General features: G+C 42.9%; 1 protein-coding gene across 2 annotated transcripts in view; it reads left to right on the top strand.

The window, feature by feature from the left end:
* The window catches only part of FAM13A (family with sequence similarity 13 member A), a 164,817-nt gene that overhangs the window by 13,368 nt on the left and 129,497 nt on the right, over positions 1-21,952 (top strand). For both annotated transcript variants that reach the window (XM_063136233.1, XM_063136232.1), the window contains 2 exons: positions 5,192-5,372; positions 19,787-19,946. In XM_063136233.1, coding sequence (XP_062992303.1) covers positions 5,192-5,372; positions 19,787-19,946 — 341 coding nt within the window. The remainder of the gene's footprint in view (positions 1-5,191; positions 5,373-19,786; positions 19,947-21,952) is intronic.

Genomic DNA, 21,952 nt, shown 5'->3' with positions numbered 1-21,952 from the left:
TTCAGTGAAATTTCCTTTTTTGCAGAGGTGCAGAAAGCGGCTTCCACAGGCTACAGGAAAAAAAAAAACCACCCAAAATGTAAATCTTTTAAAAGTCACTGTTAAATTATTTCAATGTATTTATTGATTCAGTTTATACTCTACCTTTCCACCCAAAAATGGTGCCCAAGGCAGCTGTTAATAAAAAAAAAGTAAGATTAAAATAAAAACGTAGTTAAAACAATCATTTTTTTAAAAAAACCAAATGGGTTTAAAAACACAATTCAAAAACACAACAATAAAAGAAGAAGTAACAGTGCCCAGCCCAATAGAGCTCACATCAGCTTTCCTGCCAAAGGCCTGCCTGAATGAAAAATATCTTTGCCGGCTGCCGGCAGAAGAACAACACATCCTAGCCCAGTGGTTCTCAACCTTCCTAATGCCGCGACCCTTTAATACAGTTCCTCATGTTGTGGTGACCCCCAACCATAAAATTATTTTCGTTCTTCTCTACACGATCCATTGTCATGGGATGGTTTGCTAATGAAAATAACACATAACAGTAGCTTTAATAATACAAAAGATGATACATGATATAGTTCAGTCAATACAGTTTCCTAAGATCATCGGAAATATGTGTTTTCCGATGGTCTTAGGCAACCCCTGTGAAAGGGTCATTCGACCCCCAAAGGGGTCCCGACCCACAGGTTGAGAACCACTGTCCTAGCCTGTCTTGGCAGGGGGTTCAAGAGCATGGGAGCAGCCACTGAGAAAGCCCTGCTACTGCCTCTTTTTCTACCACTACCACCATCCTGCCTTCTGATGCTATTTGGTCACATATGATTGGCTTATGAGAACACCCTACTCTACAGTTGACTTTCTGGTCTAGAGGGGACAAGTACTATTGTAGCATAATATTTCTTTTCTTTAGCTCGTTTATTGCCTGACCATCGGAAATCTTCAATTCCCCTTTAAATGATGTCTTTTAAATACAAGTGTCAAACCCATCAAATATTAGCAAGTGCATGGCCATCCAGCGATGAGTAGCATCTTAAGAAGTTCATTGCTGATGTTTGGACGATTATCTCAGCTTATTCAGCTAAAAAGTTCTTGGGTAGAAGGATCTGTCTGCCAGCAGCCTTGGACAGCTGTTTGCAGTCTAAGTAGTTGATACTGAGTTAGATGGATAAATGGCTTGACTCAATGTTTTTTCATATTGATTTTTGTTGTGAATTTCAACAAAACAAGACCATAACAAAGAAAAGAAGAAGAAAGAATGCAGTATAACTGCCTGCTTTTAAAAGTATCAGTTTCAATTGATATATATGGCTTGACACCATGTAGTACAGTTTCATATGATCTTAAGGCCGCATCCTGTCTACCCGTCTCTTAACAAGTTGCAAAAACCAGAACAATGATTTTTGTATTTAATTTATATCCCACTTTTCTGCCAAACGATGGAGCTCAAGGCAGACTGAAAACAAAATTGTAATTAAAGCACAACATAAAAACACATAAATTAAAAGCACAACAATAAAAGGAATAAACAGCATCAACCAATTAAAAAATCCTTTGGGTTATATGCCAGAAGCCTACAGAAGGACAACAGAGCAGAAGGCAAAGCTAGCCCCCTTCAGCAGGGAGTTCCAGAGCCTGGGAGCTGTCACCAAGAAGGCCGTCTTTCATGTCCCAATGAAATGTTCAAAACAATTCACAGCCTTTTTGTCTGCAAGCACCAAACATCATACCTGGTTTGTCTTGATGTACTGTTGACAAATACTGTTGAATAGCCGAATCAAAGTGACAAACACATGGCTTACCTAAGGATAAGGATAGTGAATGTGCAGCTAAAATGAAAGTTGTGCTAGGAACTTCCTCGGTCGTTCTTTTACCCAGTACATTATGCCACCCTTCCATTGAGGAGCATTATTAGTCTCAGTGACTACAAAGACTCTGTTATAAATGGTAAGATCCAATCTTATTTCCTGAGAGAAGCTTGTTTGCTGGCTACCTGCCTGATTAGGATATACCTTGGGGAGCTCATTACCTCTTAGAGCCTCCTGCTGACACTTCAGCCGATTTGGTACTTTTCCATTTTAACAAAGGCCTGTTTATCCCTTGGAAAAACCAGCAAGATGTTAATCTCCTCCAGGGTATAAATATTCTGTAGTCAAGGTAGCTATAATGAAAATCTTCCTTTGGTTGGCACTAAAGAAGTCTAACTTAATAGATCTGGCTTTTCTGTAAGGTCCTGAACAATACAGGAAATACATCCTGATCACCCAAACCCTGGTCCACACATCGCCACTCAGTCTTCCCAGCCATGTCATGGAGATTCAGGAGTATGCTATGAGCTCGCTATGTCCCTCTTCTCCACTTGTGCATGCATTTCCTCTTCTCTAACTGTACTGACATCTGAATTGGCAGACTACACTTAGCTCCTTGCTTTCAAACAATGGCGTGATACCATGGGCAGCATCCTATACCACTGCTGTACTTCTCCTAGTTCTGTTGCCCCAGCAGAACCAACTGCTAGTGCAACAGGAACTAGCAGAACAGTTCTGGAAATAACCCCAGGAATGAATGGAAATGCTCCTTTCTGGAACAGGCCAGGCCAGCGGACTTCCTTCTGTGAGCTCTGCTGACCTGCCCCATTCCAGAAACAAGTGTTTCCACACATTTTAGGAACTACTAGATCCTGTTGCGCTAGTCCTATGGTTTGAAGATGGTTTGCAGACCACAGTTTGGAGGCAAGGTGCTGACCATAATGTGCAGAACTGGATGTCATGGGAAATTACATGTAGAGGGGGGGAAATGAAGTGGGGCAAGGAAACCATGTATGAGAGGCACTGCATATACCCGTGGTATGTTCATAAACCTCTTGTCTTTGAAACATCTTAAGAGAGGGGGAGGCATTCCACCACTTCTAATAAATACCACACCTTCCTTGATCTATAAAAAGGATGGGGGAAAGGCTGTAAAGAGTGGGAGAGGCACTGGAGAATGATGACATCATATAAATTTATTTATTTATTTATTTATTTGTTACATTTATATACCACCCCATAGTCGATTTACAAAAGTTAAAAACAGTAAACATTAAAAGTATACAAAATTTAAAAACATTAAAAAAAACAGTATAAAAACAACAGTATCCATTTAAAAACAACAGTTCTGGGGGTCCGTTAAAAAACAAACTGACCCGCAAACTACTTTCGGTGAACAATCACGAACACACAATAAAAGCCTCATGTAGAAAGGCTGTCAGACAGATTTGCCCTTCTACCTGTGATCCTTTTTGCCGGAGATACCAGGGACTGAACTGCAGATCTCCTGCATACAAAGCGAACACCCTGCCATTGTGCTGTGGACCTTCTTTGGGGCACATTGCCATCCTCCACTCAAGGCCATCCCCAAGTCCACCCCAAGTTGGGGAGAAATGAAGCCTCGACTGGAGATGGTCTATAGCTCAGTTGTAAAGCTCATGCTTTGCATGCCAGAGATCCAGGGTTCAGTCAATGAAATCTCCAGTCAAAAGCATCTGACAGTACTGTTTTGGAGAGAATACATGTGACTATTTATCAGTCTAGGATGGTATGTATTTGACTACTTGGCAAATGACTCATCTAGGTTCTCGTCTTGCCAAGCGGTGAAGAACATTTCCCCACATATCAGCTGTAGATATGTGATAAATGGTCATCCTTACCCACCCATAAAAAGGCTTGTCCCGTAAGTTTTGAGTTGGGCATCCTTCTATTTTAAATGACTGGATATTATATCCGTACCACAGCTGTTCAGTTCATTGAGTTAATGAAGATGTAATAGCTGTAGCCACAAACATCCAGCCACAAGAGAGCAACCTCATAACATCATGTTCTCCTGTGTCATTTGAGAAGCACTTCCAACAGGCAAGAGTGCTAGGCTCATTTCAAAAGAGCATGTGTAGCTGTCTCAGATTCTCCAGCTAGTGTGATTTTGGCTTGTTTGGTGGACTTTGGAATTTGAGCTGAGAATACTCTGATGCAAAGTCACAAGGCTTTCCTACCAGAACTAAAGAAGGACCGGCTACTTACAATGTGCTCAAGCTAGGAGATATTGTAGAGTTGGAAAAAGTGCAGATAAGGTCAACTGAAATGATCATAGCGTGGAGCATCTCTACTATGAGGGAAGGTTGCAACAGCTGGGTTTGTTTAGCTTTGAAAAAAGGAGGCTAAGGAGAGACATGATAGAGATGGACAAAATTATGCATGGTGCGGAGAATGTGGATAGGGAGACATTTTTCTCCCCCTCCCATAATACTAGAACCCCAGGTCATCCAATGAAGCTGATTGGTGGGAGATTCAGGACAGATAAAAGGAAGTCCTTCTTCACACAGCACATAGTTAACCTATGGGATTCACTGCCACAAGATGTGGTGATGGCCACCAATTTGGACGGATTTAAAAGGGGGCCTGATGCCTGTGTGGTACCCCCAGTATCAGAGGCAGTAAGCCTATGTATCCTAGTTGCTGGGGAACATAGGTGGGAGGTTGTTGCTGGACCCATGTCTTGCTTCTGGGTTCCTGGCCGATGGCTTGTTGGACACTGTCTGAACAGAGTGCTGGACTAGATGGACCCTTGGTCTGATTCAGCGTAGCTCTTCTTAAGAGAGCTTATTGATTAAGAGAGAGGTTATTTATTTTTATTTATTTATTTAATTACATTTATATACCGCCCCACAGCCGAAGCTCTCTGGGCGGTTTACAACATTTAAAAATAGTAAACATTAAAAGTATACAATTTAAAACACACACACACACACATAAAAAACAGTATAAAAACAACAGTATCCATTTAATTGGATTATTGATCCATTGCATTGATCCAGGTTATTGATCAATTGCAAAACAGCTTTTTTTCTTGAGATGGCTTTTTCATGAGAGGTACTTTGATTCTTACACTGATATTCCAGTAGTCAAGACACTTGGTGGCTGGGGTAGTGTGATGGCCTATCTCAGCTGTGTGAGGGAATATACAAGGAGCCACCCCCAGTTACTGCTGCAGTGTGTTCTCATATTCTCACAGTCAGGATCAGGTTTCTACTTTCTCAATGCACTGATCCAATAATTGGGCCTAACCCCACTAGGCCTCTGCCATTTTGAATTTGGTCTTCAGCACAGAGTGTGCATTGCTGTGACTATTTTTTTTTACACCTTTTTTCTTCTCTCTACAGACACTTCAAATTATGGCCTGAATGCTAATATTTTGAGAGAACTCCTGAGGCAGCTGCCTGATGCCCACTATTGCCTCCTTAAGTACCTTTGTCAGTTCCTGAGGAGAGTCGCTGAGCATCACTCTGAGAATAAGATGAATGTTTCCAACCTTGCTACAGTTTTTGGACCAAACTGTTTTCGGTAAGTTCCTTGCGTAAGAGAAGCTCCAGGTTTGGAGCAGAAGTTAGGCCCAGATGCAGCATTAAGTGCTGACTGAACAATAGACTAGCAGTGTTGATTTACTAGAACAAATTAGTGGTTATGTTCTTAAGGGTCTCATTCAGTGTGGATCTACTGTTAGATTCAAGAACAAGCTTGAATTTTCAAACCACTAGTCTTCATTATCATGGATCCTTAGCCTTCCTTTTTTCTTCTTCTTTTACAATATAGAATCAAGCCCTCAAAATTTGTTGCTATGAGACATGATGGCTGGATTTATAATAGTTAATCAGAGACTATTTTTTTCATACAGGAACATTTGGTTTTTGCTTTGTTTTTGCTTTTTTGTGGCTTATTTTCATTCCGGTTTTGCAAATTCATGAGCTGTTCCCATTTCTGCATTGAAGAGTTAAATATATTGTCTGTGTTAACCAAGACACAAATCTTAGGGCTGCTTCACACATACATACAATCACTTACTTTCTCTACACTTGATTAGTCTTGAGGATGAAGTGTGTGATCTGACTCCATTGAAGTGTTGCATCTGTGATGCCCCATTCATATGTGCAAGTCGTCACGTGATGCTGAAGTCACCAAGTGATAAAGCATGCCTCTGGGGGGGTCAGTCCTCAAGTCCCCAGCAGATTTATAAACTTCTGAACCCTGTTATAGAATTCATCAATCTGTCAAGAAATGAGAATTGTGAATCTGAAAAAAAAAACCTGGGAGATTATACGGCAATGCACATCTTGAAAGGAAACATGGAAATAGACCATGAAAAGCTAAAAGAGAATGCATGCTTTTCTTCCCCACCCCACAATAATGCATTTATTTCATTTCTCATAATTATGCACAAAAATCCTTTCTAACTGCATGTTTACTGTAATTTGAATAATAAAACATTCAGTTCTACCAGAGATATTAAAAAGTTGAAACAATGTAAACATCTCAGACTCCATTAACATACCTACCATTTACAATTTGTAAACCTATTAAATTAATTCTTAAAACGTAGAAGAGTTTTATAAACATAATATGCCTCTCACGAGTATTAAAACATTTAAACAATGTAAACATCGTCGACTTCGTTAAGACACACGTTTAGATCGCTTTCCTCTCCACCTAGACAACTTGCTCACAGTACATTTCCCCCCCTAATGACTTTGCTAGTGTTCAGTGCAATTTTAAGAAGCTTATTTTGTGTTAGGTCTGCAGGAGACACACACAGACAGTTCAGTAGACCTGTCCGTGTGTTGTGTGTACATTAAGACCAGCCTTCCGTTCCCCTCATTTCATCATCTTAGTGCCTAGACAGTGCATCCAAATGCTCTTAATGCCTTCTGTCCTTGGAGGTCCAGATTAACGATTCGCCTGTAAAAGGGCTGTTCTTAATGAGGCAGGTGGCAGACTTACTGCTTTTCTCTTTGCAGTTGATAGTTCCTTGCAGGGAGGGGGCCATAGCTCATTGTTGGGAAACCTGCTTTGTAAATCGGAGCTTCTGGGTTCAGTCCTTGCCCTCTCTGGCTAAAAGAAGCTCAGATAATCGGGCTGGTGGAAAAAACCCTCTGCCTCGAACTCCGGAAAGCCACTGTCAGCCAGAGTACACAGCGCTGAGCTAGATGGACCAGTTGCCGGACTCAATGTAAGGTTGACCACTTACATATATAGAATCATAGAATAGTAGAGTTGGAAGGGGCCTATAAGGCCATCAAGTTCAACACCCTGCTCAATGCAGGAATCCACCTTAAAACATCCATGACAGGTGGTTGTCCAGCTGCCTCTTGAATGCCTCTAGTGTGGGAGAGCCCACAACCTCCCTAGGTAACTGGTTCCATTATCGTACTGCTCTAACAGTCAGGAAGTTTTTCCTGATGCCCAGACGGAATCTGGCTTCCTGTAACTTGAGTCCATTATTCCGTGTCCTGCACTCTGGGATGATTTGAGAAGAGATCCTGGCCCTCCTCTGTGTGACAACCTTTTAAGTATTTGAAGAGTGCTATCATGTCTCCCCTCAATCTTCTCTTCTCCAGGCTAAACATGCCCAGTTCTTTCAGTCCCTCCTCATAGGGCTTTGTTTCCAGACCCCTGATCATCCTCATTGCCCTCCTCTGAACATGCTCCAGCTTGTCTGCATCCTTCTTGAAGTGTGGTGCTCAGAACTGGACACAATACTCAAGATGAGGCCTAACCAGGGCCGAATAGAGGGGAACCGGTACCTCGTGCGATTTGGAAGCTATACTTCTATTAATGCAGCCCAAAATAGCATTTTCTTTTTTTGCAGCCACATCATTTTGCAGCCATATCTAGCAGGCCTGTTTATTTATCAGAGATGCAGGAACAACCAGGGGCAAGAAGATAAATATGGGGAATATTCTTGTCACTTGAACTGGCCTTAGATTTATTGTGCTTTGTCAAGCCAGGGCTGGCGTCAAGTACAGGCATACTTGGGCAATTGCTGAGGGCCCACCCCCCTGCAGGCTCCCACTAACAAGAGCCCCCTGGACTTACTCCTTGTCTTTGCCATAGCAATCTGCATGTTTGTTTATTTCTTACCTGGCCAAAACAACAGTGGTAGTGAGAAGAAGGAGGAGGAGATGGCTCCTCTGCTTGCCAAGTGAGGAAATGGTACCCATAGTGAGTAGGGGGAGCAGCTGGTGACAATAGTGATGATAAGGTAGACTCACTGAGAGGGGGCGCATTGAGTGTGCCCTACCCAAGGGCCCTCAAAAACCTAGAGCCAGCACTGAGTCAAGCATATAGGGGAATATTGCAATAGCAAACCAATATAATGTGATATGGACCCGCTGACCAAGTTTGCATGCCACGGCGGAAGTTCCTGGGTTGTCTAACCCAGGAATTGTGGAGGTGAGCAGCACATGTGAGCCACGGGCTCAGCATTTCTGCTTTGAGTTAACAACCCTGTTGTTTCATGATGTGCAAACTCTGAAACTTCAGGTTGTTTATGGGTTAAACAACCCAGAGTTAACCCAACAGTTGCCCATGTGAACCAGGTCAGTATGTGCTGGGGTGGTTTAGGCAAGTACCGTATTTCTTCGATTCTAAGACGCCATCGATTGTAAGACGCACACTAATTTCAGTACCACCAAAAGAAAAAAAGTTTTGATTCGAAGAAATAATTCTAAGAAACGCACCCACGATTCTGAAACGCACCCCGTTTTTAGAGATGTTTATATGGGGAAAAAGTGTGTCTTAGAATCGAAGAAATACAGTACTGGTTTGCAGTGTAAAGGGTTCATATTAACTAACAAACTATCATGATTTATAAATTGGTTTGTATATTAAACTGTAGTGGTTTTGCACTACAGTGACCTCCTAAGCTGGTGGTGTGTTTATTTTAAAATGTAGGCAGTATTCATCATATATTTTTATGAGTTTAGTTGAAGAATTTGAAGCAATAATCCCCGTATCCTAATTTTAAATTGCAGTATTCATACCAGCCTTCCCCAGCCTAGTGATTTCCAGGTGTTTTGGCCTCTTAACTCCCAGAATTCCTGATCATTGGCCATGCTGGCTCAAGCTGTAGTCCAAAACATATGGCGGGCACCAGGTTGAGGAAGGCTGACTTATATTATCGGAATGCTCCTATAAAAAATAGCAGGTATTTATAGTATCTTCCTCCGTGATTACATCCTTTAGTTCTCTCTCTTGTCAAATCACTTGCATCTTTTTATGACACTAATATTTCTTTAACAGCGTTAGGTTGCAGCTCGTTCTCTAGGACAAGAACGCTTTTCTTTGAGGATGTGTTTTGCTGCCTATCTTGGTAACTCTGTGTTGGCACCTTTTTCCTTTCCCCTTGTGACTTGCTTGTTCGTGGTGCTCTGGAATCTGAGGAGCGCTGACCAGTGGGCAGCAATGAAAGGATCTCTGAGGGACTTTATTTGTACAATATGCAAATGGTGTTGTTGATGGCGTCGTGTTTTGATATTTACTGGAACTGGCTGTGTCTTTCTAACATGAAACAAAGGGAAATCTTGAGAGGACAACCGGAAGACAGGAGGGTATTCACTCGACACCCAAAGCGAAATATCTGCGCTTGGATTTTGGTGGGATTTAGCTGTGTTTGGCAGACCCGGTCTTCCAAGCGGAGAACCGTTCTCTGAGACTGGTTTTGCATGCATTGTGTCCTAGGTTTCAAATCCAGGATCCCAGGTAGAAAGGCTGAGAAAGTCCTTGGATAGCTGCTCCGGGTTGGGAGTAGATAGGACTGAAATAGATGGAAGAGTGGTTTGATTCAGTTCAAGGCAACTTCATATGTTCAACTCATATTGACTGTGGTGAAGAGTTTATAAGCAATGGTCTTGAACCGGGTCTTCGTCTTTTCCAGACTTGAGACCACCCTGAAAACCAGCCTACAACAAGGAATTTTCTTTCTTTCTTTCTTTCTTTCTTTCTTTCTTTCTTTCTTTCTTATTTTTCTTTTTAAAACTCATTAGTCAAGTTCTTAAATTTATGGACCTGTTACCAGGGCCGATCCTACCATTAGGCAGAGTGAAGCAGTCACCTCAGGTGGCAGATGCTAGGAGACAGCATTAAGGTGTTGGAGGAGAGACCTGTGAGCCTTGGGATCAGCATTGCACTTCCTATGTTAGCCTGATGCCTTCAGATACAGTGGAGGATGCTGTCTTATCATCTGTGTTAAGACAGAATCATCTGCCAGTCCAGTCAACTTTTGTACGTGGAATGGAAGGGGGGCACCTTCTTGTTCTTTGCCTCAGGCAGCAACGTGTCTGCCTGTTAACCTGCTTCTTAGGCCTTTCCCCTCTCATTTTCAACCAGTTATCTTCTTCTAGAAGGCCCAAGGCAGACTATAAAACAGGGGTGTTGAATCTCAGGCCTGGGGGCCATATTGCACAGAGTGAGGCAGCAGAAGCTGTGGGTTGGGGAGCAGATAGCTGTGTTTACCCTGTGCTTTCTAAGCTAGCCTGCTGCCCTGAAGTGCAGTGGAGGACGCTGCCCTATTGCCAGTGTTGAATCAAGATTCAACCTGGAGTCTAGTCAGCTTCTGTACGTGCGAGAGGCGCCATTTTGTCCTTCACCTCAGGCAGCAAAATGTCTTGGGCCAGCCCTGCATATCTGGCTCACCGGAAGTCCCAATCCCACCCCTTCCCCTCATCCGCTGATCGTTTGGTTTTCCTGCTTTTGCACAGTTCCCCCACCCCCATTTCTCTAAAAGTTTGAAATTTGTTTCCTAAAGCTAAATTACTGTCAGTAAGAGTGTTCAATTAAAATATGCTGGGGGTGGGGGTGGGGAGTTATATATATTTCTGGGTTTTGGCTCTGTAATGTGATCCCTGAGAATTTCTCCAGAATTGTCTTTGGCCCTCAGGCTGTTAAAGTTTCAACAACACTCCAGCTTTCAAGGAATAATCTCAACATGTTCCTGCTGCCCTGGTCTCATGTGTCCTTCCAGTGAAAGAAATGCGGCAAAATCAGGGTGCACGGAATATATGGCAAGAAACAGCCCTTACTCAATCAACTGCCAAAATCCAGGATAACGGGTTCATTCCTAGTAGCAACAAGCTGTCCTCTTACAGCAGTGAAAGGAGGAATTTTCATCTGAAACTTGAATCATAGAATCATAGAATAGCAGTGCTATCATGTCTCCCCTCAATCTTCTCTTCTCCAGGCTAAACATGCCCAGTTCCTTCAGTCTCTCTTCATAGGGCTTTGTTTCCAGACCCCTGAGCATCCTGGTTGCCCTCCTCTGAACACGCTCCAGCTTGTCTGCGTCCTTCTTGAATTGTGGAGCCCAGAACTGGACGCAATACTCTAAATGAGGCCTAACCAGGGTCGAACAGAGAGGAACCAGTACCTCACGTGATTTGGAAGCTATACTTCTATTAATGCAGCCCAAAGCAGCATTGGCCTTTCTTGCAGCCATATCGCACTGTTGGCTCATATTCAGCTTGCAGTCTACAACAAGGTCACCATTTTTGCAAGGTGACCACTTTTACAAGGGCAGTATTTGGAGTATTCAAGTTTTGCAGGTCTGTAGAAAGACTTGGCCATAGTGAGTGCCCTGCAAGAGCGGACGTATGCCAAGAAAAACAGTCCGGCAAAAGCTTTACCTCAGCTGCTGGGTCTTTGTCCTTCTCTCTTTTTTGCCTTGATAGAAACCAAAAGTATGTAGAGCAAAAGAAAATAGCGGCATACCTACGGAACGTCTTGCTGTTGGAATGCCAGTAGTGTTTTTCTCTTTGCTTATTTTTTTAGTAGAGGATATCCACAGTTGCATGGTATAGAATAGTCCCCAATGAAAGGTGGGCACCTACTAAAGAGTCACCCTTCTGACTTAGTGGAAGAACGTCAGAGACAGGTTGCTCTATCATTGCCAACAGCAGAGGTTTTGCAACTTCTTGGGAAGTACAAACAATTTAGTCATTCTGAAAGACAGGATGTTGGAATATCTGTGCCCATGGCCTGATTGGGCACAGCATCCATTTCCTGCATTAGTCATCCTTCCACCTGTTTTTATGGATCATAAAAACTTCTCTGTTGCAAGGAGAAGTGTGGGTTGGTATACCTGTTTTCATGCATGTTGCTACTCTCCTTTTTATCTTTCATTGCTCACCCCTGCCAAACATATTTTGTCCCAGGTCTATTTGCAAGAATGTAGGCCTGAGATAATGCAGGTAGTTAATTGCTCTCTTGTTTGGATGATGGTGTCATATTGCTTAATCCTGTGTAATGATTTTAGTCACACTAACATTTTTTGGATAGGGTTTGGAGAATGTTTAACTACAAAACCCTACTGTTCACACCTCTGTACAGTGAGTTGATGTGTTAGTCTTTTGCTGTTAGATTTCAATAACCGGGGAAAGCGAAAAGTGATACATGATTTAAAACGAATGGGAACCAGTGGCTCTCCAGATGCTGTTAGACACCAAATCCCATCAGCCCCAGCCAGCATGGCCAGTGGTTGGGGTGATGGGAGTTGTGCTCCCACAGCACCCAGAGGGTCACAGGGTTCCCACCCCTGATGTAAAGAAATGGTCAATTAATTGGATTGGTTTAATCTCAAATATTGCTTTAAAGGTTTGTTGCAATTTGGCGCTCTTCAGTCAGAGCTGCAGTTTGGTGTTCTTCTAAAGAACAAAGCTATGGACCCAGGCAAATGTATGTTTGTTGTTCTTTAGTTGGTTGGGGCAAGACTGCTGTGTCCTGAGATTGTATGTGGCTACTAACAGAAATCTGGCTGATGTGACTGGACTTGGTCCATTTGGGATGATGGCCTTTAGCTGCCATGTAGTCAAATTCCTGCAAGTCGTTTAATGACATGCTAATCTGTTGTAATCAGATTGTGCCAGCCTGAGTGATTCAGGGATTGGTAATGTGATATCAAACCCTTTCAGGTATAAGTCACTAGTTCATACACCTAACACTCTTCTGTATTAGGAGTTTCCTTGCTTTGGATAGGCCTGGGTGGAATAAATAATAAAAGGTTACCAGTTTGAGTCCTGCCATGTGTGTGCATGTTAAGAAGGGAGTCCTAATTAGAACAGAGAGCTTCAGCTATTTGAATAAAAATTCAAAAAAACAAAAACAAAAAAAACAAACCACCCCAAAAAACCCATGTAGAAGCTTGTTTGATATGTTACTTTTCCCTGTCACTTCTGTTCTGCCATTTCCCACCCTGCCCAGAAGTGCCCTTGATTTTGTCTTCCCGCATTTACTTCAGAACCATTTCCCTACAATACGTATTTAGCCTCTTGCTGAGAACCATGGCACAATCACTGAAGTGCAAGTCACGGGGCATGTCTACACTAGCCCTGTTTCCCAGGGCCGTCCCTAGGTTGTCCCTGTGTGTCCAGATGACGCACAGGGGAACCTGGGGCCAACCAGAGATAACCCCCTCCATTTTTGCAGGATAACTCACTGCTCAGTTATCCTGATTTTCCCCGTGGTCCCGGGACCATCCCGAGGACTGCGGGAGGTGTGGCGCGCGATCCCGCCTCCTCACAAGTAAGCACGGCACGGGAAACGGGCACGGAGCTGCGGGGAGAGGCTCTGTGTCCTTTGGGGGTGATGGGGGCAGCATTTTCACCATCCCTGCGATGGCAGGGGGCAGAGTTGGATTTATTTTTTACCTTTTTCACCGCCTACACATGGTTCTCATCCAAAAAAAATAACAATAATGGTGGCTGCGACGTCCCTCTTCCCTTCCAGGATGTCGCACAGCCGTCTAGATGCTGGGGAGGATCACGGAAGCAGGTAGGTCTGTGATTCTCCCCCTTTCTTCCGTCTAGACCAGCCTTCCTCAACCTGGGGCGCTCCAGATGTGTTGGACTGCATCTCCCAGAATGCCCCAGCCAGTTGGCTGGGGCATTCTGGGAGTTGTAGTCCAACACATCTGGAGCGCTCCAGGTTGAGGAAGGCTGGTCTAGACCCTTAGGTGTAGACATGCTACAGACTTCTAGAGCAAGCGGAGTGGGGGGAGGGAAGGGAAATAGCACAGTGTTGTTTTATTTAAGGTAAAACAACCTTAAGGGAGCCAGTATGGTGTAGTGGCTAAAGTGTCAAACTGGGAGTTGGGAGATCCGGGTTCTAGTCCCCACTTGGCCATGGAAAACCCACTGGGTGACTTTGGGCCAGTCACAGACTCTCAGTCCAACCCACCTCACAGGGTTGTTGTTGTGAGGATAAAAATGGAGAGAAGGAAGATTATGTACACCACCTTGAGTTCCTTGGAGGAAGACAGGCGGGATATAAATGCAAAAATAAATAAATAAATAAATAAATAATAAATAAAACACATCAAGATTGTTTCAAGGAAGCTAGCCCTGCCTCCTGTTGTGGAAGATACGAAAGTCCCGTTGAGATTTTAGTATAATGTAGTTGCAACGTACCATGAAGGCTACAGCGTTCATTCATTTCACGAGTGCAATGCTTTCTCCCTGAGCCCAGCGCTCAAATTTGCCAGGTATTCTTGCCCAGTTAATGTTACGTAACGATGTACCTCTGTCGGTCATGCTCCTAGGCCGTTTCACTTTGACACCAATGCAGCGATTGCCAAATTGGGCATTGCTGTCCATTTAAGTGCTGGACACAGGGCCAGATGCTTTTCATATAATGCAAAATTGCCTGAATTATTATCCAAAGTGTGTAAACAGCTATATATCATGGACATTTGAAAGCCAGCAAGAGACTCTCTTCTCCCCTCCCCCTACTTCCACTCCATTGAAATACAGCCAAGATGAGAAGCTTCAAACTCAATTGACTTCTGCTTTTCATTTCTTGGAAAGTTATGTGAAGCACTGGGCTAAAAATAAACTGATAAGGGCAGTGTCAGTAATATTTAGCATCCGTAATATTTATGCTACCTATTTTTGAAGAGGTTGCCCAGTGTAGTTGAGGCCTTTTACACTGCTTTTTGCAAAGAGGACAGGGCACCCTTTGCCTGCAACTGTCCCGTCCTTTCTGCCTACATATCTTGCAAAACGGTGCCCTGCTCTACCACAGTTGTTGCGCAGGTCAAGGGGAAAAGAGTTTCATTAGGCCAGGAAGGTATCATTGTGCAAGAGTTTGCTGGCAGAAAAGAAATGGGTCATCCCAATAGTAGAAGACGGGAGGGAAAAAAAGTTGCAATGCCCTGGGTTTTCTTTTTAATCAGTGCCAACCTAAATCTGTCTACTCAGGAGTAAGATCCTCTGGTTTCAGTGGTAGTACATGGGAGTAAATACGTTTGGAATTGCAGCCTGTGTGCTTTCAACACAGAGCACCAATGTCAGTGGGAATGGGAAAAAGATTTGCTCTTAAAATGCCAATGTTTACAATGTCCAAAGGGTACCAAGTAAGTCTGTCAGCATGATCAGGAAGGCTTGTGAAAAGTGGTTTTCAAGTTGACTTCATGTATGTACCAGGACTGTTCTCAAGGCCTGTGATACAGGCATCTTGTTGAATCTGAGCTGGTCTGGGCCTAGTCAGTGTCAGGATGGGAGACCACCGCCATGTAAGTTCCATCATGCCAGAAAGGTGTAGTATAATTAAGTAAATAAAATGACGGAAAATGTAAATATTTGTGGCAACTAAAACATGTGTTTTTGAAGTGGCATGGAGAGAGGCAGGTCTGTGTTTATATTGCACTTCTGAGAGAGTGCTAAAAAGTCCCAGATTGTAGCGCTGGTTGAGGAATACAACTTCTTGAGACACTGCCTTAATTTTCTTTTAAAATTACTCTTATGGTTGTGAAGATATGCTTGAAAAGGGGGGTGCGATGCTCAGTGAAATCTTACAAGATAGATAACCTGCTGACCAAGATTTCTAGTGGTAGTGATGGGGATTTAGTGCCCTGTGTAGCTCCTAGACCCTCTCCCTAACAAATGGCAACAGAATAAATTATGCAGAAATAAAAGTTGTAGTTGCGGAATCCACTCTTTTCTGGATTTTGTAGCTATTGTTGAATTAGTGTTGGGTTTTCATTGCTCTTGCTGGTTTTGGTAGTTTCTTGTTGCAGTTAATGGCTTTGATTTTTTGTGTGGCTTGTTGTTGTTTTTTAAAAAGTGAGTTGTTATGCATTGTTGTCTCCAGACAAGATAAGGCGAGATATACAACTTTTAAAATAAACACAGTTGAGCATAATTATTCAGGTCTCAGTGACACACTCTTTCCCTGCTCTGTGTCTTCCTCTTTTAGCATTAAAGGATCATGTGGGGCAGGTTTCATTTGTTGCTTGAGCACCAAACTGGGACACCAAGTTTTGGAGAGCCAGTGTGGTATAGTGGTTAGAGGGCCAGACTGAGACTCAGGATTTCCGGGTTTTAATTCCCACTTGGCCCTGAATCTCACTGGTTGACTTTGGATCAATCACTGACTCTCAGACTAACCTACCTCACAGGATCGTTGTGAGGATAAATAAAAATGGAGAGGAGGAGGCTCATGTAATATCCTTGGGTTCTTTGAAGGAAAAAATAGAGAATAATTGTAATAAATTTTAAAAATGTACGTCATCTCAAGCGAAGAGGAAATTATGTCAGACAAACAAAGCTAATTAAGGAAATGGCTCTGATGAGCAAGGAAATTACCAGGCTGAAGGTTATGTCCATTTGAGATTAGGGTTCAGGCCAATTCTATTCACTAATAAGCTGAAAGGGATCAAGTGTGTATGTGGCATGAAACGTATTAGTCTCCGGAAGAGGATTGCTGGAAGGTGTAATTGAACAGATGGGCTGGGGTCCAAAGAGCCATGGAACTAGTTCTATGTCCCCACATGGGTTTAGAGATTTATACAAATGACATTTGCAACTGAGGGAAGTTTCAAAATCAGCTTGCAGTGTGGCAAGGTGGTTTGCTGATGAAAGGGATCTATGGGGCGGAATTCCACTGGGTTGATACAACATAAATTTGTTCTTTGGCCCTTGAGGAGGTTGGGTGGCCTGAAGCTTATTTATTTGTTTACAATGTTTATAGACCGCTCCATAGCTGAAATAGATTCTGTAGCGGTGAACATAAAAATTAAACAGTAAAAAGATTAAAACAGCATATTAGAATCGTTTTAAAACAGAAGACCAATAAAAATGGCGTCTGGTCAGCTAAGGATTGCTTCCTGGAAAAGAGCCTGTTTTCAGGCGGCACCGGGTGTGGTACAGTGATGGCACCCGACTGACCTCCAGGGGCAGGGAATTCCAAAGAAAAGACAACTTCCTTAGACATCATTGTGGGATCCTAGTCTAAGGCTGCAGTCCTAGATATGGGGGGTTGTGGGCGGGGCCAGAAGGAAAAGGGGTGTGGCAAAATAACACTACATTCTAGCATACTTACTGCCGGTAACTAAGCTAACTGCACAAAAATCAGGAAGTCACTAAATGATTGGTAGTCGGAGAAAGGGGGTGGGGCAAGGCTAGCTGTGGATCCTGGGCCTGTGATTCTGACCGCCCCCCCCCCCCCCGTACACACTTCCCTGGGAGAAATTCCTATTGAATTCAATGGGGCATACTATTGAGTAGGATTGTGCTGTAAATCTTTTAGGCTCCATTCAGACATTATGCTAACTGCATACTTGGAAACTCCAGCTGTGGTTAGGAAGCTTCAGAATCTTAATCGTGGCTGGAGTTTTCCAAACATACCAGCAACCCATAAGATTGTATCCAGTGTTACTCCTAATTGCAGGAGATCCCTAGAAATGAATGGTACTTAAGTTAGACTAACCCTGGATGCAATCTAGAATTTGGAGGTGCTTTTCTACTTTAGTTTTCCATCTACTTAGCACTGATTTCACTGTCTTAAGTTCAGCAGCCTTTGGGGGCTGAACATTAGCTTTCACTGTAGTTTATTTATTTTATTTTTTTATTTTAAAACATTTATATCCCACCCTATATCATTAAGATCTCAGAGCGGCGTACAGATAAAAGCATACAGTATAAAACAATAAATATGCACAGTTAAAAACAAATTAAACCATGAACCAAGTTAAAACAATATATAATTTAAAAGCAGTAAAAGCAGTTCAAACAATGTGCCAGTGAGTTTAACCATCAAAGGCTTTGATAAAAAGCCATGTTTTTACTTGGCGTCGAAGTTTATTCATTCCAGCATCACACAAACCATGGTTAGCCCAAACCATGGCCCTCAATCCCTCTTCAAACCATGGTACTGGATTCTGCTTTTCCATCTAGTCACAAGCCATTATCAAATCAGACAACACCAAGTAAACTGTTAAAGAGAAGTGTGTGTTGGGGAAAGGTCAGTACGATAACGCAAATGAATTCCAGGTGGCTTTTAAAGCAACAGCAAATGCAGAGAGTCAAATTCTGCAAAATGTTAATCATTTTTTAAAAGGAGATGAAAAGATAGCAATGTTCTGGCTGCTGCTTTTATCTGGGAGATCTTAGCGCTGTGCTTCTACTGTGATTTAAAATGAGAAGAAAGAATGGCTTAGGTTTTTTAAAAAAAAATTGCTGTGGAGCATGAAGTTAGGCAGCATAGTATAGAGTTCAATGTAGTCACCTGCCCGCCTCTTGGCATTTGTGTAGCCCCGTGCTCCTTCTGGCTCATTCTCCTTGCACCAAACCATGGTTTGTTACTATGTCTGAACCAAGCAGCTAGGTTGTCCGAGGCAAACCACTATCTCTTAGCTTCTATCACCCTCCTGTCTAGGTTTCAGAACCTCTTTCAGCGAAAGCGCCAAATTCCATTTTGGAGTAGCTGCTGGAACCGCCAAAAGAAAAAGGGGCTGGGCTCAAAAAACCCAGGTTATTTTAGTTAAAGCTCCTACTGCCAGTAACAGCCTTAGGGGGAGGCATTTCGACTTCTTAGAATGGGGGAGAAACTGCACAAAACCCAAGAAAACACCAAATGATTGGCTGATAGAGGAAGGAGGTGGGGCCAGGGGAAAGGGGTGGGGCCTTTTTAGAATGAAGAGCCAAATTGGGATCCCCAGAGGGCCACATTTTAGGCTTAGGGCCTGGGGTTCTGCACCAGTACTCCAGTCTATGGGAGGGTTTCTTACACCTCTTAATAGCTGAGGGGCCCCCTTTTTTTCTAAACTAAAGTTTGAGTTTCTATTTTTAATATTCATTTATGTTTAAAAGATTTTCACAAAGAAGAATTGAAAGAAAGAAAAAATATAACATCTAATCCGAGCTTCCCATTGCTGGGAGTTCTATTTCTTTTTTTGGTTCAACAGAGTTCCACAGCATGTATGACCCTGTGAGCTGAGCTTCAGGCTGTTCCTTGAACTCTGGGAACTTTTTGCACCTTTCTGGGGTGGCACTGAAAAGAAAGGTTCTGCAATTTGCACGAATGTTTGAGCAATGTGTGCAAATCATGACCAAATTTGTGTAAGTGATGCAAATTTGGCCATAAGTGATGCAAATTTGACCATAATTTGCACCAATTGCTCAGAAGTTTGCACCAATTGCAGAACACTCCCGTCCATGCAAAATTGCCAGAAAATCCATGAACTGGCCTGACTCGTTGCAGATCAAGTCGGGTGCCGTAGCGCAAATCGAAACAAAGTCTGGAGTGGGGCTGAGCCTGGGAAAGCTCATTGAACTCCACCACCCCCCAAACGGATTTCTCTGACATTCCTATCCCCAACCTGGTGTCCTCCAGACAGTTTAGACTAAATCTCCTAAAATTCCTGACCATTGGCCATGCTGGCTGGGTCTGATGCCAGAAGGCTGATATCCATCACAATGGCATATTTAGCTGTATTTAAGAATCTCCCTGAACCTGTTATCTTTCTCTCCCTTTCATGCCAAGTTCAAGAATTAATGTCAGGCCAAGCCCTATTGTAATGTGCTCCCTGGGGCACTTTCTGTTCTCTGGTGTCCTATTTGGCTGGCATACCTTTTTCGCATTACGGGTCATTAGGCACTGTGTGTTTGTTTCCCATGTTCTCATGTTCTTGGACTGGTTTTGTTTTGTTTTTGCAGCGTGTCTTCCGGCTTCGAAGGGATGAAGGAGCAGGAAATCTGCAACAAAATCATGGCCCAGATGCTGGAAAACTACAGTGTCTTGTTTGAAGGGGGACACCTCAAAAAAGAGAAAGAAATGCACCCATGCAAAGAGCTAGCAAAAATTATATTGGTGAAAGTAAGTGTTTGAAAGATCGCTCCTTATGCTTTCTGAATCCTTTTCTGAGATGTAATTCCGTGCGGTATCAAGGTAGTAGCTCATGGGTAACATAGCAATGGATATGAGCTCTGTGGGAGTTTATTTATTTATTTATTTATTACATTTTTATACCGCCCAATAGCTGAAGCTTTCTGGGCAGTTCACAAAAATTAAAATCATGAAGAGCATAAAAACAACCAACAATCTAAAAACACAAATACAAAATACAGTATAAAAAGCACAACCAGGATAAAACCACACAGCAAAAATGGATATAGGTTAAAATATGGAATTAAAACACCAAAGTTTAAAATTTAAGTTAATAGGTGTTAAAATACTAAGAAAATAAAAAGGTCTTCAGCTGGCGACAGAAGGAATATGGTGTAGGCACCAGCCAAACCTCTCTGGGGAGCTCGTTCAACAGCCGGGGTGCCACAGCAGAGAAAGCCCTCCTCCTAGTAGCCACCTGCCTCTCCCCCTTGCGATGGGAGAGGCTTTGCATTTGGTACATTTATCTATCATTTCCCCCCTTTGTGGTGTTGGGCCAGGCTACATATTGCACATAGCTGTATGTACCTATCCACCTGTGGCATTCCTGCCTTTTTACCAGTGAGAATACTTTTTCAATAAGGCCTTTCCCACAGCAGGCAACACCTTCCACCACACACAGTAGAATTGCCACCAGGACCTTTACGTCAGGTCCAACACCTTTACTTCATGAGATATGAGGACGCACTGGCTTTTATTCTGACTGATATTATTCTCTTTATTACTTTACCCTTTTGTAGCCATGAGCTATGGGTGTAGGATTTTATAAAACATAGAAATATTTATTATTTACAGCACAGTAAATAAGTAACTTTAAAAGTGTGTGTGTGTGTGTGTGTGTGTGTGTATATTCTCTCCCACACACGCATACTTAATTACCACTTTAATCCTATATACACAAATCCTAGTCACTGTCTGTCTATTTTTAAGCCTTATCCAAACTCTTCCCTTTCTAAACCCTACCAAACTCTTCCCCATCTGTTCTCTATCTAAACTATGCATGAACAACTCCCACAATTCATGGGTTAAATTATCTGCTTAGTGTCAAGGGAAGACATTAGTCAGGCAGCAACTACCACAGTAGGATGTTTTCTGGGCCCCACATGAATCAACCCACGAATTACCTCTGGAGGCCGCCATTACATCCGAACAGGGCTGAGTGTAACGTATCTTCTTAGATTTCCTTCCCTCCCTGCTCCCTTTCAGTCCTTCAAGCCACACCGTTTAGCCCTTTTACTGCCAGCTGTCACTACACCCTGCAACATAATGTCATCCTTTGGCAGCAAGGCCCAGTCCTGTTAACTGGCAAAACCTGATATGAGAGGATTACAGCCATGCTGGCCTTTGCCCTTTTCCAGCCCTCTTTAGGGGCACATCCCCAACCCTTGAGCTGTATTAAACCTCTGTCGCCTCCCTAAGCTTCCAAGCCTTCCAGTTTGGGCATCTGAAGCTTTTTCCTATACTGTTAAATTCTAAAGCCCTTTTCTTCTTTAATACTTTCTTAATAGGAACATACAAATTGCACTAACCCAGCCTATGCTAATAATTATATTTCATATTTCCCAACAAGATCCTGTAAAAATAATATGTGGGGCTTCTTCACAAACTTGCCCCTGAACTTTATAACCCATTTGTTTCCCCCCCCCCCCTTTCCCTACCTGCCTACTCCAGTTCTGCTTGCTTGTTGATAGGGCTAGATTTACCATTTTTGTTAAGTGCACTCAAGCGCAGGACTGACCATTTTTGTTAAGTGCGCTCTAGCGCAGGACTAATCTTAAATGGGTTGGGGTGATCAATACAACCCTTTGTAGGTGAAAGTTTGCAAACTTCAGCACCCTTTACCTTGGGTATCCTTTTTTAGCTGCCGGAGCAGGAGCTTATAACTTTTAATGCAGCCAAGCCAGGGTCATTGCTTTGAAATATCTTCCTAATGACGA

Source organism: Elgaria multicarinata, chromosome 10, assembly GCF_023053635.1.
Source record: "Elgaria multicarinata webbii isolate HBS135686 ecotype San Diego chromosome 10, rElgMul1.1.pri, whole genome shotgun sequence".
NCBI classification, from domain to species: domain Eukaryota; kingdom Metazoa; phylum Chordata; class Lepidosauria; order Squamata; family Anguidae; genus Elgaria; species Elgaria multicarinata.
Note: the sequence above shows the minus strand (reverse complement) of the source record. Positions and strands in the feature narration are given on the sequence as shown.